At 40.9% G+C, this 20491-nt stretch overlaps 1 protein-coding gene across 4 annotated transcripts in view; it reads right to left on the minus strand.

Moving 5' to 3' along the window:
* Nucleotides 1-3124: 3124 nt before the first annotated feature.
* Nucleotides 3125-20491, minus strand: part of PPP4R3B (protein phosphatase 4 regulatory subunit 3B) — a 35734-nt gene continuing 18367 nt past the window's right edge. Inside the window, exons 7-16 of one of the 4 annotated variants that reach the window (XM_015426935.1) lie at nt 19341-19457; nt 16906-17055; nt 15642-15744; nt 13988-14023; nt 12257-12415; nt 10825-10994; nt 8380-8519; nt 8098-8282; nt 7108-7310; nt 3125-5901 (exon numbers count right to left, since the gene is read on the minus strand). In XM_015426935.1, coding sequence (XP_015282421.1) covers nt 5806-5901; nt 7108-7310; nt 8098-8282; nt 8380-8519; nt 10825-10994; nt 12257-12415; nt 13988-14023; nt 15642-15744; nt 16906-17055; nt 19341-19457 — 1359 coding nt within the window. In that variant the 3' untranslated portion in view covers nt 3125-5805. Of the gene's footprint in view, nt 5902-7107; nt 7311-8097; nt 8283-8379; nt 8520-10824; nt 10995-12256; nt 12416-13987; nt 14030-15641; nt 15745-16905; nt 17056-19340; nt 19458-20491 lie in introns of all 4 variants that reach the window. The other 3 variants (XM_015426934.1, XM_015426937.1, XM_015426936.1) reach the window with 3 other exon arrangements.

The following is a 20491-nucleotide window of genomic DNA, read 5'->3' on the forward strand; positions in this document are numbered from 1 at the left end:
AAGTATGCTGGGTTTTAAGACAATCTATGTATCTGTTCTAAGGAATTTAATGCTTTTCAGTTGAACCCAGTATGTGTTATGTATTTGTACACTAATAAGCATCTTGTCTGTGTTCACTGTGTGTCTGTTAAACAAATATAAAGCCAACAGTCGTGATAGTCTGACCCACAATCAAACAGTCATAAGACTTATAAAGAATGCTGTTTATGTATTGCAATCTAAAGCACTACAACATGATACACAACTCAATAGAAAATCCTTGAACCAAGGTACATAATCAACGTCGTCTCCGGATTACTTAACAACGTTTCAAAAAATGGATCTTCTTCAGGAGATATAGTGGTGCCAAAGCTCTCAGTGTCATAAATGTTAGACAGCAAGTCTTAAGACTATTAAATTCAGATAGAATGCTGATCTCAATTAACATTCAGGCTCAAAATATGCTGCTATGTTTCTACTGGATCCTGGGCGTCTCTGTGTGTCTGACACATACTGTCATGAGCTACAGCTAGCCCTGGGTTCCCACGCCATTGACACTTTATAGAAAAATGTAAAAAGTTATGGAGGAGGTGAGCATCCTTGCACCTTCCTGTAAAAGTAGGTATATGCCAATACATGCAAGCTTGTACTATGATTATTATTATTTATAATCTGCCTTTCTCACTGAGACTCAAGGAAAATTCTGAGTATGAAAAAAAGCTTTTAGTCCATTAGTAAGCAGATTGCAAGATAAAACATTTGAATCTTACAGCAAAGACCCCTAGTAAGACAAATTAATGAAATTAGGCTGGGGTTGTAGAACAGGGAAAAAACAACTCCCCCCCCCCAATACATATCTGTTTAAGGCAGCACGGCAATCAGTGTAGGAAAGGGTTTTTGCCTAATGAAAGTCACTTCCTGAGCTCAGCTGTTTACAGCTTTGCTTTCTCTGTAAGAATTCCCTCCCAAACAACTGTGTTTTGCACATTTCTTACTAGCCTCAGGCAGACAATTCCACAATGTAGGAGTCTCCACAGAGAATGTACATGAACAGGCACCTGCCAGTTTTTACATGTTTGTGGGGTGTCACTTTGAGGTTTTGCTCAGATGACTAGAGGATTTGCAACAGAACAGAATGGGAGAGATGGTCCTGTTGTTACATGGGCCCAATGTGTTTAGTGCTGAGGACCCCAATTTTTTTTAGCCTGTGGACACCTTGGAATTCTGTGTGGTAGGTGCAGCCACAAAATAGCTGCTGCAGCTTCCCTTCAATCACACAGTGGGTGCGTTCAGATGGGTGCCGGTTGGAATCGGTGTACTTACCGGCGTTCACACGGCGAACATCTGCCTTCCGTCCCTAACGATTGCAAAGAGCTTTAAACTGTTGTATTCTGCCACTAGGTCCCCAAGTTGTGGTATCCTGAGTGCAACGGTTGTAATCGCTTTACCCCCCCCTCCGTCTGATTGCTCTCCACCGTTGTAGAGCCACTTCCGTTCGGAAGCCCAAGGCTTCCGATTTTCGCCCGCCATTTTTTTTTAGGTCGGCGATATTTGCTTGGGCGAAGCTCTGCCCCGGCGTTTAAATAAAAAAAAAAGGTCCTTAGTTTAACGTTTTAGAGGAGTTCGGGACCTCAGGGAGGCCAGTTTGCTCTTTAAACTTTAAAGGTAAGTCCTCTTTTCAGGGCATGCTTTTCTGGACGGGGTGTTTTGCGCATGTGTGAAGATCGCCATTCTGTGGATGGCTGCCTATGCGCATGCGCAAACTGAGTTTTTTTTAAAAAAACAAACTACCGACGCCCACTGTGTGTGAACGGGCATACAGCGATGGGCTCCGCAGACAGGAGGTAAGTGTGATCGCGTTTCAGCCGGCATAAACTGCAATGGTTCCAACCGGTAGTTTATGCTGGCTCAAACGCCCCATCTGAGCGCACCCAGTGAGTGAAGATCCTTGTGATGTGGTGGCAGCTGCTGTCCAAGCAATGTATTTAAAAGCTTCAGGAGCCAATCAAAACCAATGCTCAATCAGAAGCCTTGCTGGGCAAAAGTTCTAGTGGCCCTGCCCACTTTCTAAAAACACTTGGTGGGCACCATATTGGGTACCTCTGGTTAGGTGCTTTGTGGGTTGTGTTGAACCCAGTAATTGATAAAGGAAGCAATATACAGCTCCTGCTTAGTGCCCAATAGCTGCCGTGCTGTGGTGTTCAATACAAAAAATTTCCAAGATGTCTTCAAGAGTAGATCCACGTAAACTGCATCACAATAGTCTAGCCTCAAGGTGGCTATAGCATAGATCCATGTGGTCACATCTGCAGACTCAAAAGTAGGGGGGACATTTTTCTAAGCTGAGTTGGTAGACTGCATGTTTTGCAGCTGCTTCTGCTTGCTCCTCCAGCAATAAAGCTGGATCAAGTACCACCGCAAAGCTTGTAAAACAAAGAACTGATTTACTTAAGTGTTGTGTAACAAGTGGTTAAAAGGTGAAATTCACTGAAGAATGTAGTGATAGCCACAGGCATATATGGCTTTTAAAGGGAATTAGGCAGATTTATGGAGATAGATCTATCATTAGCTTCTCGCCATTGTGACTAGGAGGACCTCCACATTCAGAGGCAGTAATAGGAGGCAACATCAGAGGAAGACCTTGGCCTCTGTCCTGTTGTTGGACTTCCAGAAGAACTGGTTGGCCCCTGCTGCTGCTACCACCACACACTACAGCATTGTTTATTGGGGCTACTAGGCAGCCCCCAAAATATTGGGTGAAATATTACAACATAGCATCTACACAGGTCCACTGTGCAGAGTTTTTTGTTCCACACTTGAGGGTCACATTTAGAATTAGGGTTTTTTCATAAACAAAAAGGTGCCAGTACTCAAGGTCATGCTGATTTCCACCAATCCCAGCCATAGGTCTTGGTGCTGATACTCCATACCAGTGACTTCTGTCACAAAAGAAGCCCCCAAATTTGGCCTGCTTCACACATTTGCATATATGAAACTAGCAGCTTCTGTAATAAGTGTGGTTTCAGAGGGTAACTGTATTAGTCTGCAGTGGAACCACCATATTTGAGTCCAGTAGCACCTTAGAAACCAAGAGGATTATTGGGGTATGAACTTTTTCAAAAGTCTATCTGATGAAGAGAGCTTTAACTCAGGAAAGCTCTACACTGAGAATTCTGTTTGTCTTCAAGGTGCTACTGGACTCAAATCTAGCTGTAATAAGTGGGTCACTAGCAACAAGATTATATTTTGTGTACTTTTCGTGAGTCTGTAAGTATTAAGTGGTAAGTCTGCCATTACCAGAACAACTTTATGTTGTTAGGCTCAGTGGCAATTACAGCAAGGATATGAATGTGGCTTACTTATAATTCAGAGCTTTTAAAATGTCACTACAGCCCCAGTTTCTGAGAAACCAAACAGCTTTCTTCTTTAAAGTTTTCAACACAATAAGGAAACAGTCCATCCACATTTCATGTAACTTTTTATTAAAATAGTATTTAACTGAGACATGTTGGCAGGTGTAATCTTCTTAAAAAATCAGTTGAGGGGCCCCAGGCATTTGAAATGTGGGCTGTCCTGTGGCAAAACACAACCAGGATATAAACTGGAGAGCTGGGAGGGGTAAAGGGAATGTGCATCTGAGGCAGATTGTATTACTTGAAAGGGAGAAGCTTTGTTATTCACAGCATTAAAGATTTCTGATCTGTTCAGACACTGGTTGACATGTCACCTATTGCTTTCATCAATTTTTTTTTTTTTAAAAACCAGATTTTTGCTATAGGAGTGACTTGTGAGCTGATCTATGTGTGGTTTTAAAGCTCCTAACAGTCTTTGAAACAGAATGAAAGAATGAGAATCCAAATGTCTGAAGATTGTTTGCAGTGACTTATTAAAAAGGTTAGGGAACAGACCAGGAGAACTTCACTCTGATGGCAAATGGTACATGCTGTGCCCCCTGGGCTTCCTCAGTGGTAACCATAGTGCTTTGGAGGAAATACCACCTGTAGTAAGTGGGGAGAGAGCAGTCTATAGCAATAACTCTGTTGAACCAGCTATATCATTTTCCTGGTCACTTCCCCAAACAAGTAAATCTCAGCTGTAAGAATGAAGAAGCCCCATCTGTGGTTGCCTGGAGCCCCCAGAGGGCAAAAAGATATGTCCTTCAGGCCATATTAACAGTCATCACAATTCACTGAATCAAATCTAGAAGCATGCTTTGCTTTGCTAGATCTGGTTCAGTGGCAAAGAATGATTAAACTGTACAAATAACTATCTCATTAAAATTCTCTAAAATGGCCACATTTCAAAATCTGAATTAACTTACCATTTACAACAAACCAAACAAAACCAATAATTATGGAATTACAGGGTCACATTTTAATTCCTGAATTTTACAGTTCAGCATTAATATCACCACATGTATACAAATGGTGTAAAACAAGTACAGTGGTTTTTTTTCCCCAATACAAAATAAACTTCTGTTTTATGGAAAAACTATACTTCATATCTACACAGACAGCCCATCTTTTGCAAACAATAGCTAAAATCAAAATTAACTACAAAAATCTCCAAAACAGGGAAACTGTCAGTAACTGCTCCAGGAGAAATGGACCCATAAACACATTACAAGAGTGATCTATAATGGTGGATTACCGCTGGTTTCATAGTCTGTATCACTCTTGACACAATTTGTAGTTTGGGGAATTTCTTCTCTCTTCTGCATGATCTCAGATCATATATGGCCAAACTAACATTAAAATATTTACAGTTCACTTGCTCTGAAAATAAAAATGCTTGCCTCCATCAATTTTACCTAATGTACTTTTGAATTTTGCTTAAATACATGGAATGTGTTGAGCAGCTGCCTCTGTATTATACCCAAGGTGCTGCATGTTGACTCTGCCTCCCAAATCGCTGTTGGTCAAGTGATGGCCACTAAATTCTTCAGCGTTCAGAACCTTCTGACAGCCTTTCATAGCATTCTGTTTCACTCCTTGCCAATGAGAAATGCAGGTGGCTCAAGGAAAACCTTTTCCGAAGCTGGCAGGGAGTGGCTCAATTCAGCTGGGTTTCCATCAAACGCTATTACTAGTTGCGACTCAGATGCCATTTCAAGGGTTTATTGATGGTTTCAAGAGTTTTCGTCTTGTTTTGAAAACAGATGATCCTTGGTATTGGTTTTCCTGGATAGCTTCTAATCATCAATTTTAACCCAGTTTCTTTTCTCCTTCCACAATATGGAGTTTTAGTGTGAGGGGGAATCATTTTGCCACTCAACACACACTATGTAGCAGAGTGTCACCCTCTCTAATTTGGCTGACTGTGCAAATAGTGGTCCCCAATGTATAAATTCGTTTTTATGGAAAGAGAATCATTTAAAAGAGGCAATTGCTAAAAAACACAATGGACAGCACCATTACGAAGTTATGTTACTAGATCTGCAACTGAAGCCTTACAATTTTCTTCTAGCTTGGATACAAACCGGGGAGCCCCTGCAATATCAACAAGTTACTTTCCCCATCCCCATCCCCTCAGAGAACCCAAGGCATTCTTTTTTTTTTTTTGCTGCAAGCTGTCATCCAGATGCTGATTACTAACCCACCATTTCAGTTTAATTTTTAACTGCCTGAATGGCAGACTCATTTACTAGAAAGAGATTAGGCTCTTTGGAAGTCTGGTATTCTCAGAACTAAACCCTTCTAGTAGAGTTTCTTTTGCTGCTCCTTGTATTCTCTTGTGTTTTCCAGGGAGAAAGCTTTCCGAGTCAGACTATTTAGCTCAAACAGTCACAGCGTTTAAGCACCCACAATTAAGAGTCTGTTTCAATACTTAAGAGCCAAGACGAGGTCTTTTTCTTGGAGATGTTTCCTCTTCTTCATCTTCCTCCTCATCATCTGGATAATCCACAAGACCAACTAAACTTCCCTGCCAAACATAAGGAAAAGCTCACATTTGAACAGAATTCCCAGAAACAACTATTGTGAAGATACCTTGTTAATCCTGAAAATAATGGGCAAAATTCAGAACCTCACAACACAGTGCCATGCTTAGTATATACAGCTGTATTCTGTCGGAGAAGCAGAGTAGGGACGCTCACTTATCCAGTTAATGCATCAAGAACTTCCAGATTTCAAAGCATTTAAGGGTTCAAGTCCTATTTCTTCACCTGATTAAAAAGACAAATATGGGGCAAGTATCTTTCACATAATTCAGAGACTATGGTTTAGACATCATCTTACCTTCCAGGGCCAATGGTATGTCTTATTTTACAGAAACAGATAGCTAGTGAAGGCTAGGACTTCTCAACAGCTACTGTCCATGACAGCTATGTGGAACCTCTGTGGCCCAAGGCAGTATATTACTGAACATCAGATGTCTGGGACAAGCAACGGGAAGGCTGCTCTTATGTGTAGGGAAAACAATGTTAGATCTCTATCATATGTACACATACGTCCCAGTTGCCATAATTTCTGGAGACCTACATGTGAAAAGGATATTGTCTAAACTGACTCAGGAACGGTTATGGAACAGTGAAGTCAGTAAAAATTTGTCTCATGGGTCAAGATCTGCTGTGCTCAAAGTGTGTCTAAAGTAGAAACAACAAATATTAACCACAACGATTCCCCCTAGGAACATGACTGACTGGCTATTCACCTGTACGCAGACATCTGTAATATATACTCAGTGGTCAAGACTGGCCCATTAGAAGAACATGCCAAATCACAGATTACGAAATGCTCTCAGCATTTCTGCAACCTTTAGGAAATAATCTGAACCACAACATGGAGGCCACTGAACTTCCTTAATATTACATGGACAATAGCCACATTGGGTAAGTATATTTTAAATGCGTTAACCTGCACAATCTTACTAGAAATTCAAATGACTGAAACATTGCAGGTCAAAAATTCTAAACAGCAGGTCATCTCCACACAATGGCCACCCCAGTAAGGTAAGTTCTGCTTTATGTTTTACATTCCCAAAAAGTTAAACTTTGGTCAATTTCAGATACAAACTACACAAAGTTATTACTGAGAAAATTTTACCCTCCCCCCGTCACCTCATCTGAATGTCTGGAAGAATTTTCCCACCATAGTTCTTATTTGAAAATCCATGCATCAGTTAGCTCACCTTTGTGGCTGTGACTGCTGCAGTCAAGTTGGCATTCTTTGAAGAAGAACCATTTGAGCTTGCTGGCGATGTCTGAGCTGCTACAGATTTACTGTTTGTACTATTGGCTCCATTAGTTGCACTGGCAGAGTGGGAAAAGGTGAATTTGAAGCCGCCCGCTGACGTCCTTTTGGGGAGATTCTCTTTGTCCTCACTCTCTTTTGCTAAAAGAATTTTTTTTAATGTTCAGTATATAATTGAGAAACTAAAACCTCCAGGGCACACACAACATAGAGAATAACTAGCATTTTACTGTTTTTTGCTTAACTTTGCATCAGGACCCTGTCACAATTCAGACATGGCAACTCCACAAAACATATTCTACTCATGGTGGGCATAAGAAAGTTTCTCAAGAGGTAAGCTCACTCTAGATGGCAGCCTGCACAGGCGTCCTCGGAAGCTTGTGGTACCACTGCAGCACCCTCCCACCCAGTATGAACTGGTGGTTCCACAGGAAGGTGACAGGACCACTGCAATCTGTGCAGATGCAGTCTTGCAAAACTACCACCAGGATGACATATGACACAAATCTTCCTGTATAATTTTGCCCGATGTTCAATTTGGGATATTGTTTTTGGTCAGGGAATAGATGAGTTTCAAGCCTGGCACTGAGGATGGGCGTGAAGACCACAGAAAAGAACTGAGAACTGACCCAAGAGCCCTCACTCCCCCCCCATTGGAATTTACATATTTATTTATTTGAACTTTTACCTCGCCCTCCCAACCAAAGCCAGCTCAGGCCGGCTTACAAAAACAAAGATCCAAATTCTAGTTTGGCTGAATCTGTCTACATTGCTTTCCTGTTTCTCTTGGTAACCCTAATGGAAAGAAACTGATTTCTTGAGATTTTAACACATTTTAAAAATTCTTCAATGACAATGGCTACGTTGAATCTCACATTTTGCAAATATGGGGAAGAGGTCTTTTTTGTACAGTATCTTAATAAAATACCCTTTTTGGTTTCCATGAACTTCTCATAGCTATCTGGAAAATCATCCTCAGACTTTGATTTCTCTACAGGGGGTATGACAGCTTCACTCTCTTCCTCTTCATCTTCATTGAACCACATTTCCTCATCTTCCTCCAAGGCTCTTGCATCTCTGCGAAACCTGTTGCTACGCAATATTGACGGGACACTGCAAGACATACCGTTTTATGATGAGGAAGAGAAATGTTGTCAGAAACACTTGGCACTTTCAGATTCACACCCATATTTTCAAGATATGCACATACCTGTTCAATTTCTGACTTTGCCGGTCTTTCTCTTGCTCATATTTTGTCTTCAGTCCTTTGAATGTCTGAACGTATTCAATGGATTCAAGTGCCTTATAAAAGTTTTCAACTATATGTGCAGTAAGTGACTTGATATCTTCCTGCATCAATACAAAAGAAAGTCTATTGCTACCAAGCTGGAGGAGAAGCATTAGTATGAGCTCATCGCTGCAGTTTAGTTTACTGCCGCCCTTTCGATTTGTCATAAAAAGGATAAACTAGGCTTGGAACTTGTTTACAATTTAGGAGCCTCCCCCCCAATATGTGTCTGCATAGACAAGGGACTCCAGGTGATTCAGGCACACATGTTTTTGAGTTACCCAAAGAAATGGACAGAATACTTAGGTATGCAGGGTACTTTGCACAACAGGGACAATAACACTGGTATTGTTTACACGAGCACATCCTGGATAGAGAGTCACAAGCCTTGCCCTTTACTAGGGTTCATTCAGTTTCAATTACCCTCCCATTCCACTCTTAATATGTGGAAACAAACAGAATGCTCAAGAAAGCTACAAGGCTATTTTCTAAGGATAGCTGGCCCTTTCAGACTGCCGTTGGTTGGTGAATACCAGAACCTTCATGTGACTCTCCAGTGGTGCTCTTCAGGGTTTTACGGAGCTGCCCGATTTTGTCGTGCGCACTATGAACAATTGATTATTTTCATTTCCTTCAAGCCTCAGGGCAGCATACAAAGTTTCCCCCTCACAATAACTCAGATGAATCTGAGAGTGCATGACAGGCCCATGGTCAGCCAGTGGGATTCATGGTTGAGTGGGGATTAGACCCCCATATTTCCATGGTCCTTGTTTTAACCACTACACCACACTGGCTTTCCAATGGAGATATCTGGGTTGGGGAGAAAGACTTCTCTCATGGCTTTCTATTAGGCTGAAACCTTCTCCATTTTCCTGCAGATTTAAAGAAAAGCCAACAATGTTGTAAGCCAATGAACCTACGGGACAGAGTGGGATTTTACAAACTAACATAGAATCAATTCTATTCATGTTGTTTTAATACAACTGGAAACATATTAATTTATTAACTCTGATTTCTATTGTAACTGAATGCCCCCTTTCCTTATGGAGTTGTTTGTCCAAGGGGCTACTGAAACATGGATACAGTTGGACAATATACAAGATGTCTGCACACAAACAGTTGCTATGAGCACAATGTAGTGAACCAGCTCATATTGTTCAAGTTTGATAACATATTCACAAAAAATCAGTCTTCAAAGTGAAAGCCAGATCAGATCCTTTCCTCCTGCACTGAACGGACTTTTTTCTGTAGAAATTAAACGCATTTATATCCCACTCTATCCGTATAAATACTTCTTCAAGTTAGCTGTGATATCAAAGGAAGAAGCGGGAATCTATTCACAGAGACAACCAAAAACACGACTGGACCCTGGCTACAACCATATGATCCTCAAGACATCCACAGCATTTGGCTGTTGGAGAGATTGCTTTCTTGAGGTTTCTAGCAGTGTTGGGAAATAAATGAGCAACAGCACACATTTTGAGACGTCTATGGCTAATACAACTTTTTCCAGTGGGAGAGAACATTACTCTTTTTTATTCTAAATAGCTCAAGCAGTCATATTCTAGGATAAATGTATCTCCAATATTTATTTTGTAAACTTTATTTATAGGCTTTCTTGCTAAGGCTCAAGGAAGATTACAGAATATAAAAGAAGCAGACATTAGAGAACTCCAGCTGACACTGCAGTAGGACTAGGATTACAGTACTGGACAACAGTGCAAATAAAAGATACAACAACACCGTTTAAGGCATGACATACCATAATACAGAAAATTGATAACAAAAGTAGAAGGATGATATGTACAAAAAAACCCTGCGAGGGTCTACAGACCTATCCCTTATAAAGCGACCTCCTGCGCTTTATCTAGACATTCTGCACAGAAAGGCTACTAGACAGACACTGAAGAAGCTTTTGTCGAATGCCACTTCCAAAACAGGGCATGAGAACTCAGCAAGTCTGAATTCATATTCGTCCCTTCCTAGGTAGAAAGCAACATCTGACCACATTCATCTGTATTTAGAATTCCTTCTGAATCCACTCATTATCTGTCCCTTGACAGATGAGTTTCTGATGATTCCTAGAAGGCAGGGAAGATAGAGAATGGGCATGCATAAACCTAATACTCAGTCCCTTCCATACATTCTACTTAGTAAGCCGCCTTAGGCAAGTTCCCTGGAGAGGCAGCATAGACATTTTCTAAATAAATAATACCATCTTCAAACTGTTTCTCAATATGTTTCAATTTGGCTCCAGCTTTTTATGTACCTAATGATCTGAAGATCATTATCCATTTAGTCATAATACTGAAACTAACTCATATATGCCGTATTGTTAGGAGATAAAAATTAGAAAGCACAACTTACCACTCTGATGAATTCAAATAGTTCAATGACGGCTGAATTCAGCAGATTGTACCTAGTCCCATTATCCAAAAGAGCATTTATGACTGGCTCAAACAGGTTTCCTTTGGTGATATAACGGTTATAAAATTCATCCTTTAGGCCAATTATCCTCCTCATGAAACGAAGAGCACCTACAATATTAACGAGTGTTTTTCATTTCCTCTGACATTCTCAAAGGCATATTTCACATCTTAAAAGTTATTCTCCATATAACTTGCATTTCACAATGCACACAGATCAAGCAGATTGGTTCATTTCCATTGGTTTAATGCACAGTGGTAAAAAGGCAGAACATGGATATGCGGAACTTGTGCTGGCAAAAGCAAATGTGGAATACAAAATTCCAGGAACTTGCCATGGAGGAGCCACATTGAAATGACAGGGAACTGACAAGACAGCGCATGTGCTCTTATGCCAATTGCAAATTCAGTAGAGATGAACTCAAATTATCTTTCCTTTCCCAAGCTGCCCATGTAATGTGCTGTGTCAGGTTTGGAGATGGGAAGTCCTGTTCCCTTGTGACATCTCCTTCTGAGTGGCCTTGGGCAAGTTAGCTGCCAGCCTACTTCCCTTCTTACTTTTTAGGTGCCAGGTCAAAGTGTACCTGCTTGCCCAAGCCCTTTCACTCAATTTTATTCAACAGATTTCTGATGTGCTCTTTTAAAAAGAGTATCTGTTTCCCAACTTAGCCCATCTGTTGTAACGCTACGTTGCTTCTCCGTTCCTTTAAAAAAGAGTGTGTTTTCAGCGAAACGTTTTATTGATTCAAAGCACAAATCAGAAACAGTTTTATATTTCTCTCAAATTGGGCTTTGGAGCAGTTTCAGTCCAAATGAGGACAGGTGTTTGTCCTTAGATCAAGAATCATCTTAACACTGGTTAAAAATCAGTCCTCAAATATGACAAGAAGAACTGTACATGGCTTCATGTACACCCTGCATGAATGCACAGACCAAGATGAGTTGAAGACTTGCAAGAGCTGTGCTAACTTCTGTATTGTCTCCTACTTTGTTCAATGTATTCCAGTCCAGCTAATCATGGGGCAGAACACAGATACCGACGCCCCATCCTCTAACAACTGAAAAACCTTACTTCAGCATCATTTTGCACTTCAGATTTGATCACGTATAACACACACATTTTTGAGGGCAAGAAAAACATTTTTTAAAGGTTAAATGGAAGCACAGACTCAAGAGAAGCCAAATTCTGCATAGACTACTGTTCTGTATTTTTTTTAGGGCACTCACAAAAACTTGAGTGTATAAGAGCTCCAATTTGTTTGTTCATTATGGATAGGAACTACTTCAAGATGACCAGCATACACACAGCACTACCACAAACTTTTCATATTAGAGTGTGTGCATACTTCTTAAACATATATATATCTACTTACACAGTGCCAAAAAGGTGTGTTTAGAGTTCATCAAGACCAAAACTCTTCTCAGCAAATCCTTGTTCATAATATAGTTCTTGATGTGATATGTGTGGTGTTCCACACAAAAAGTAAGTAGTTCCAAAATTAAGGCAAGCAGCTGTGCAGTTTGATAGTTGTCTGCAAAATGAAACAGATCAAATCAGGTATGAAGAAGCCTATGAACATTTCTGCGTTCATCACATTCGTTACACAGAACATTAGTTAACATGTTCTTCCTTCTGTTAAGCATATGAAACTCATATAGCTCTTTACCTTGAAGAGGAACTCTCAAATATGAGCTGAGATCCCAGGTCTGATATAACAATTAGTGTAAAACATGTGATGGGTCCATTACAACTCATTCAACACAAACTGCGGTTTCTCCAATGTTTTTAAAATAGTTCAGCTGCCTTTATGGTGCTTCAAGATGCAGCAAATGCACATGTAAAGCTGTCACCTTATGTTTCAGAGTGCTGAGAAGACTTTGCTGAAAGCTGCCACTCATGCAGTATCTCCACATGGAGAACTAAATTGGTCCACAAGATCTTCAGTTCCCTGGGTTATAACTTGGTTTATAATACAGTAACTTGACTGTTACAAAGTTTTCCAATTTGCTCCTGTAAACTGGTACTTTGCTGTTAGAATGGGGTGCAGCATCTCCTGAGAGGATCACCTGCCCAACCCTCCCCTCCCTATTGCAGCACTCCATTGTTTTGACTCAGCTGTGGAACTGCCTCCCACATTCTGTGGACTCTGACTGGCACTTAACTTCTCTCCAGGCCCCCCCCCACACAAAATAAGCAATTTTGATTGCCACTCTCACTACAGAGTTGAGTGTCCCCATATCACTTGTGTAACGGAGGGTCACCTCCCTTCCAGGGAGCAACTGTGGCTCAGTGGCAGTGTATGCAGAAGGTCCCAGGTTCAGTCCCCAGCACCTCCAGGTAAAAAGTTTTAAGTGATTTGAAAGATCTCTTCCCGAGACTATGGGAAGCCACTGACAGTCTGAGCACACAATACTGTCCTTGATAGACCAATGGCCTGATTCAGTAAGGCAGCTTCATGTGTTTAATAGGATTCTGCATTAGGTGTTACAAAGCGAGAATAGCTTAAGCATGAATATCTTTCACAACAGCAGCTTGAGGGCATATTCATACCACAAACTTAAAAACATTTTAATAGTCATTCCCTTGCACAAGAGAACCCGAAGAAATATAGTTCTGTGGGGAAGCCCCAAGAATCTCCACCACAGAATTCTCAGCACCCCACTGAGCACCCATGATTCTGCAATAAAAGCCGTGACAATTAAAATAAATGGCAAATATAATTTTGCAGTACAGATGTACCCCATGTATCGCCTGGGAAGGCTTAGACAATTTTTCACTTAAACGAATACTGTTGAGCTAGATAAGTTAGTGCTTATCTGAACAATAAAAAGGCGTCAATTTTTTTGTACAGAATAGTATGCAAAGCTTTATTTACCCAATTTAATACAAAAGATGGACTTTTATGGCATCGTTCCAATTGAAAGCATTCTCCACAACTGTGTAGCTGTATCAAATACAACCAGAACAATTTTTTTGCAGGTGTGTGAGTACGTGACTCAGCAGTACACAGCTAACAACCTAATTTTCCAGAAAGGCTTTTCTTATAACTACACACAGCATTTCAAGCTAAGTTTTAAAAACTGTATAGAAGGTATCCACTTACCTGGGCAAATTGTATTACTCTTGTTGCTTCCAACTACTGTGTCTTACAAAAAGAAGAAGATTAATGTCAGCTTAATTACTGTAGCAAAATATTAAGACCATGGCAAGATACATATATTCTGTTTCAAGGCTAACCAATGTATGTATACGTCTGTATTAGAACTCATCCACCGGGGGGGGGGGGGGGGGGGGCGCACAGCATCAGGTGCCCAAATTTGCTTGCAATTCCAATCCAACTACACACCACTATATGTATTTGAAAACAAGGCATATGACAGCAGATATACCAGTGAGCACCATGCTCAAGGATGCCTCAAAAAGCAGCTGGGTGAATGAGCTCCATTTGCCAGCTGAGGACACAATTCATTCAATTACAGGGGGTTCTTTTCTATGAAAAAAACACTTATAAGGGAGTAAGTCTTTAAATACAAGCAAAAAGAAATCTTGAGAGTCCTTAAAGACATGGGTTTATTCTTGTGATGAACCATAGCATGAGATCAAGTGAAAACTGCTGAGAAGATAAGATATTTTAGCAGAGCCTTTTGTGATTCCAATGCTTTGTATACAATTCTGTGCTGTAACAGCAGAATTCCTACATTTTCAGAAGCATCAGCAATACACTGGGACCATGACTTTTTCCAAAGGGCACTTAAAAATGGATCCAAGGGGTTGGAAGAAGAGACAGACCTTAACAAGCCACTTTCTTTGCTGCTCTCACAACACCTAATGCCACACAAAGTCCTCCTATATATTGTACTCGCCATCTTAATTTTTCACGGTTAATAGAATTTTGACAGATACTATTCACTAAAGAATCTGTTTTACTGGGTTTTTTTCCCCTACTCAGTGGTATCACAGGTGTTCTAAGATCCAATTTCTATTCCTGTGTACATTTCACAAACCACATGTATGCCACAGTAACATTAGCATCTCCTACCCTGGTTTTTATTAGAAGTATGGAATAACTGTGTCATGAGGACAATGAACTTTAGCTATAAGACTTGAATTCTATATTGTTTTAATGACCAGTTCAAAACTTTCTCAGAAGATTCTGCCAAAAACATTTTTTAGCGCTAGGTATCAAATGTATCTTCCTATTTTATATCCTTTTCAATTGTATAAGTTTTCTGCTTTCTATCCGTTTAATGGCATGGAACCCTGACCTGGATGACTCAGGCGAGCTGGATCTCATCAGATCTCAGAAGCTAAGCAGGGTCGGCCCTGGTTATTATTTGGATGGGAGACCGCCAAGGAACTCCAGGGTTGCTCCACAGGGGCTGGCCATGGCAAACTGTCTCTGAATGTCACTTGCCTTGAAAACCCCATTGGGGGGGGGGGGGGGGGTCACCATAAGGTGGATGCAACTTGATAGCACTTTCCACCACCACCTATGCCATGTAAATTTCTGACCAGGTTTTCACAAGAAATCAGTTGCTAAGCAGTACTCTGCACACACACACTTGTACCCTACATGCCTCAGTCTTTTTGATCAAAGATCTGAGAATAACAACATCTGTGGTCTTGGGACTCATAAAACATTAATTCAGGCAGCACAATAAAAATATATTACTCTAGCGAATGAATACCTATGCCAAATGCACAGTACACAGATGCAGACAAGCAAAAGAAAAGGCCTGCTTAGAGGTTAACCTTACCTTTATCACTCTTATCCTCAGATGTATTTGCCAGAAGTGGAGCTGTCAGAACATGCATACAATGGTTGTAGAAGAAATTGAGAAATTCACTTTTCTCAGTTTTCTGAAACAAGAGATACTAAATATCGTAAGTCACGCAGCTTATTCGTAGAGATAAAAAAGAAATGAGACATATTGTTTTCAATGCCTGTAAAATGTCTACTTAGAGATGAAAGGAACCATTTCTGCTGAAACAGCCACTGATTTAAATGGCTAGTAGGTTTTGCATACACTTGCGCTGTATGTGTAGTGCTGGGTTTATTTACATTATTTCATGCACTATCACAAATGGAAAATACAACATATCCTTAATTTGTTGCTGTAGCCCCTTGGTGAGGTTCTTAGGCTGAAACACAGCAAACCCCAAACACTATTCACTACACCACACTGGAATGCACAGTTTTTATGGGTTGTACCAGATGGACAGTTAAACTCTGCTTCATTAATGGGATGGAACTTTCCACCATGCTCCAGAGTTCACAGGACCCCAGGAAGAGCGACATGTAAGGTACTAGAAAAAAATCACACTTTCCTCAAACATGACCCTCTGCTGGTAAAAACCAAATGCTGAACACAATCCACTGTATGTATTTTATCTGAAGCATTTATACCTTGCACGTTCACTCTCAGCATATAGACTCCCTAGGCAGACTCCCTACATAAGAGCAGCAAATGTTCATGCACACAAGCTCATGGACCAGGTTACATGCCACTTCCATTCAGAATCCAGTGGGGGCCCATATTTACATGCCATTACAGAGAATGCCTTTCAAATCCCTTGGCAGCAGACATTTCTAACAGTAGCTGCGGTAGCAGAAGTCATCATCTGGGCATTGCATTTAGTGTGCAGGGGGGATAACAGCATGCCCACTACTGGAATGGTGCCCATCCGAAGGCTAAGCTTGGTGGGCTAAGCTTAAGTAAATTACAGTCTGAAGGCAATGTTTGGATGTACCATGAATTAACTGTAGTGCCACACATTTGAAAAATCACACATATACTTTAAACACATTGACATCATGCTGTGGGAAAACTTTCAAGTGAAATTGCTATTCCTACTTCATGGATGAATGAGTGATGGATTTTTTTTAAAAAAATTCATGCTTCAAAATGTCTTTGCCTGAAATGCAAGAGCACTGTGCATTTTACAAAAAAAGTTACAAAGAGTGCCAAAAGACAGGTAGATTTTACTTAATGTGTTTCTTAGACAGTAAAGTTTCTTTACCCCTTTCCATTTTCTTACATTAGCTGTGGCCAACATGTTCTCAGGATCGATTAGTGTACGCAAGAGCCCCATTAACTGAACAGCACCACCAAGCTCAGGGTCAGTATCACAGATCATTTGCTCAATTACTACATTTATGAGGAGGATATCCTGTAACAAAAGCAAGACAAATTAGGCCGGTGGACCTTAACCATTAATCATCTACCACCCACCAACTATGCAACATTACCTTCAAGTACACCTCCCCCTGAAGCTGCTGTTAAAAAGTCAGCACCACAAACAGCTCTCAGAAGATATGTGCATACAACACACAGATTTCAGACACACATTTGATGTGAGACCCTTGTATCTGATGACCAGCTAACTCCTTAGAGATTCCTATTTGCTGAGTATCTGGAAAAGAAATCTAGGATTTTATCCCCAGGGAACAGTGAGCAGTATAAAAATGCTCCTCTGTCAGCTGTCAGAAGATAATAAAAAAGATGATTTCAGATGATGGTCATGATAGCCACACAGTGCCATCTCTCCCCTCCTGTAGAGCCAACAATGCCCCTTGATTCACTGAGCTTAGGGCAATCAAAGGACTGGACAGACAGAGGGAGCAAGTGGAGGAAAATGTGAATGTGACTGAACACAGGTGAGAGCCCATTATTGTGAATATTAAGTGGTGGCAATGGCAGCAAATCTCATTTCTCCATCACCACTGTGCCAGTGCAATGCCATCTGGTACAGATTTTCTAGGTTGTGAGGGAGTGTCTATCTCAGGCCCCTGAGAATGTAGACCAGGAAAACATACAGGCTCATTTTAACTCTTTTGCAATGCAGTTTGCATATAAAACGGATCACATGCGCTGCAACTTAGATCACATGTGCTGCAACTTAGATGTCATGGTAAGTTCAGTTCAGTCTCAAGAGGCTGTTGGAGTGCAGCCTGATCCTAGCAGTATGGACAACTTTAAGCTGGTGAGGCTTGATGAAATGAACAATGTGCTTAGAAGCATGCAGCCCACCACATCTAGGCATCCCTGGTCCCAAATGGTCTATGTAATTACTACCCAGTAGCCAACATTCCATTCTTTGGCAAAGCACTTCAGGAGCTGGTGGCTTCTCAGCTTCAGGTGGTCTGGAAAGGCCAGACCATCTAGATCCATTTCATTCTAGAGTGAGGTGGTTTGCCATCATCTACCTCTGCATTACAACCCAGGACTTCCTTGGTGGTCTGCCATCCCAATACTAACCTGGGCCGACCCTGTTTAGCTTCCAAGATCTGATGAGATTGGACTAGCCTGGGCTATCCAGGTCGGAAACAACAGATGTAAAACAACAATAAAAATCAATTTTAAAAACACACCTTATGCCTCCACAAGCAGGGTATTCCCCCTTTGCTAGGCTGCCCCCAAATTCTCGGGAATAGCTCTTTTTTGCAGCTGCACCAGAAAGCAAAGAGGTAGAAACTCTTCTTGCCTAGTTAAGATTCTCTTTCCAAGCTCTGCTATGTGCCCCCACCTGCACAGGTGCAGTGGTTGCAGACTTAGAAGCAGGGCTTTTTTTCCGTGGCAGAACCTCTCCTTTTGAATGTCTTACCTCCTTAAAGCTCACCTAGTGCCTACTTCACTGTCCTTTAGGCACCAGGCCAAAATGTTTTTTTACTCAGACTTTTAAATCAAAGTATATAATCTTTTAAAGCTGTTCTTACAGTCCACTTCTAGTCTGAGGGCTGTTTTATGGATATCACTCAGGCTTAGTGTTCATTTTATGTCCTTTTAATATGTAGTTTTTATGGTTTTACTGTATTTGCTTTTACTTTGTGAACTGCCTTGAGGATCTATGGAGATGTGACATACACATTTCCTAAATAATACCATTCCAAATGCCCCCTATCTGATCTGTGTCCTTGGAAATGCTAGCATAGAATGAAGTTAATGTTTACAGTTGTAAGTACAAAACCAGGATGTAGTTGTGATATTTGTTTTCATCCTTTCATTTTCTTGGGGCATCATACTAAGGCTGCTTTTGGATTAGCTAGTGAATGCGACTTGAATGTTAGTGTTCCGCTGCTGGATCTTCTGTGTTGTTTTTTGTTTTGTAATTGCCCTAGATTAAGTGATAATTTTATTACTGTGGCCAGCTTTAATAGCACGCCATAGCAGAAAGCTAACACAGAAGTTCTAAAAGTAAACAAACCATAACTCCATCTTCATATAAGTATGCAATCTGGACATCAGCACCCCTATTTCCCTGGCAGTTACATGATTGCTGCTGTAAAATTAAATAACTTCTCATGACACTCCAAATTACTGATCAGAATACACCTGTAGACATGTTGTCTCCAGAAGAGTGTCTTAGATATACACTCTTATCTACCGAAGAAAATGAGTATTTTGGCTTTTTCAGATGTTAACATATCACATCAGCTTGCTGTGTATCTTTCTTACATCATCACTCTGCTGGGCTTCTTGCATCACAAATTCCCGGACCATGGATGGACTGAATTCTACCAGATAAGAAAATATATCTGTAGCAGCAGCTCTAACTTGCAAATCATCCATGCCCTGAAATGAAAATAAAATCAAGTTGGAGAAAATGAGACATTTTGGATACAGCAGCTACCATGGAGTCTTCAAATATGGGGAAAAAACCATGGGGCTGGATTCCCAGAACCATATGGCATAAGGAATAGTGGTTCCTTTTCCACCTTCTCTTTTCCTTTTAAAAGTTACTGTTGGGGACTTCAGAGGACCCTCTGGAATGCAGTGGGATGTAGAAGAAGAAGAAGAGGAGGAGGAGATTGGACTTATACCCTGCCCTTCACTACCCAAAGGAGTCTCAGAGCAGCTTACAAACTCCTTTCCCTTCCCCTTCCCACAACAGACACCCTGTGAGGTAGGTGGGGCTGAGAGAGCTCTGGCATAAACTGCTCTGTTTCAAGAACAGCTCTTGTCAGAACTATGGCTTGCCCAAGATCATCCAGCAGGTGCAAGTGGAGGAGTGGGGAATCAAACCCGGTTATCCCAGAGTCCGTGCACTTCACCACTACACCAAAGCATGGCTGGCTGCTGCTGGATGGGGAAAACAGAAATTCTTTCCCATCAGTATGCTTGGAAATTGTTTAAATCTGTAATAATGGAAGCTCAAACAGAATGTATACCACAAATTAGGAATGGCAGCTCCAAATCTAAGAAGATACCAGCATGGTTTTAACCAGCTAAGGAAGTTATAAAAGGAAAGGTGGCTTCCTTTAAAAGTCTTGCCCAAACAAGGTGAACAAGAAATGAGTACAGGTTCTGGCACAAGTTGATGATAAAGCAAGCAAAATGAGAACAAGGAGCACATTGCTAAAAATATTAAGACAAGAACTTTTTTATATACATCAGGAGCAGGAAACTGGCCCATGGTGGTCGCAGGGCCCTTGAACAACAAAGGCATGGAAAGACGGTTTAAAAAAGACAAGGAGATTGCAGAGAAGTTGAACTAACTATATGCAGCAGTTATAGCTGTGGAAAACATGGACCACTAAGCCAAGCTGAGCTGCTGTTTTTGGGAAAGTTGCTGGAAGAACTGAGTCAAAACAGAAGTGATAAAAGGT

Source organism: Gekko japonicus, unplaced genomic scaffold, assembly GCF_001447785.1.
Source record: "Gekko japonicus isolate JY-2015 unplaced genomic scaffold, Gekko_japonicus_V1.1 scaffold141, whole genome shotgun sequence".
Lineage (NCBI taxonomy): Eukaryota > Metazoa > Chordata > Lepidosauria > Squamata > Gekkonidae > Gekko > Gekko japonicus.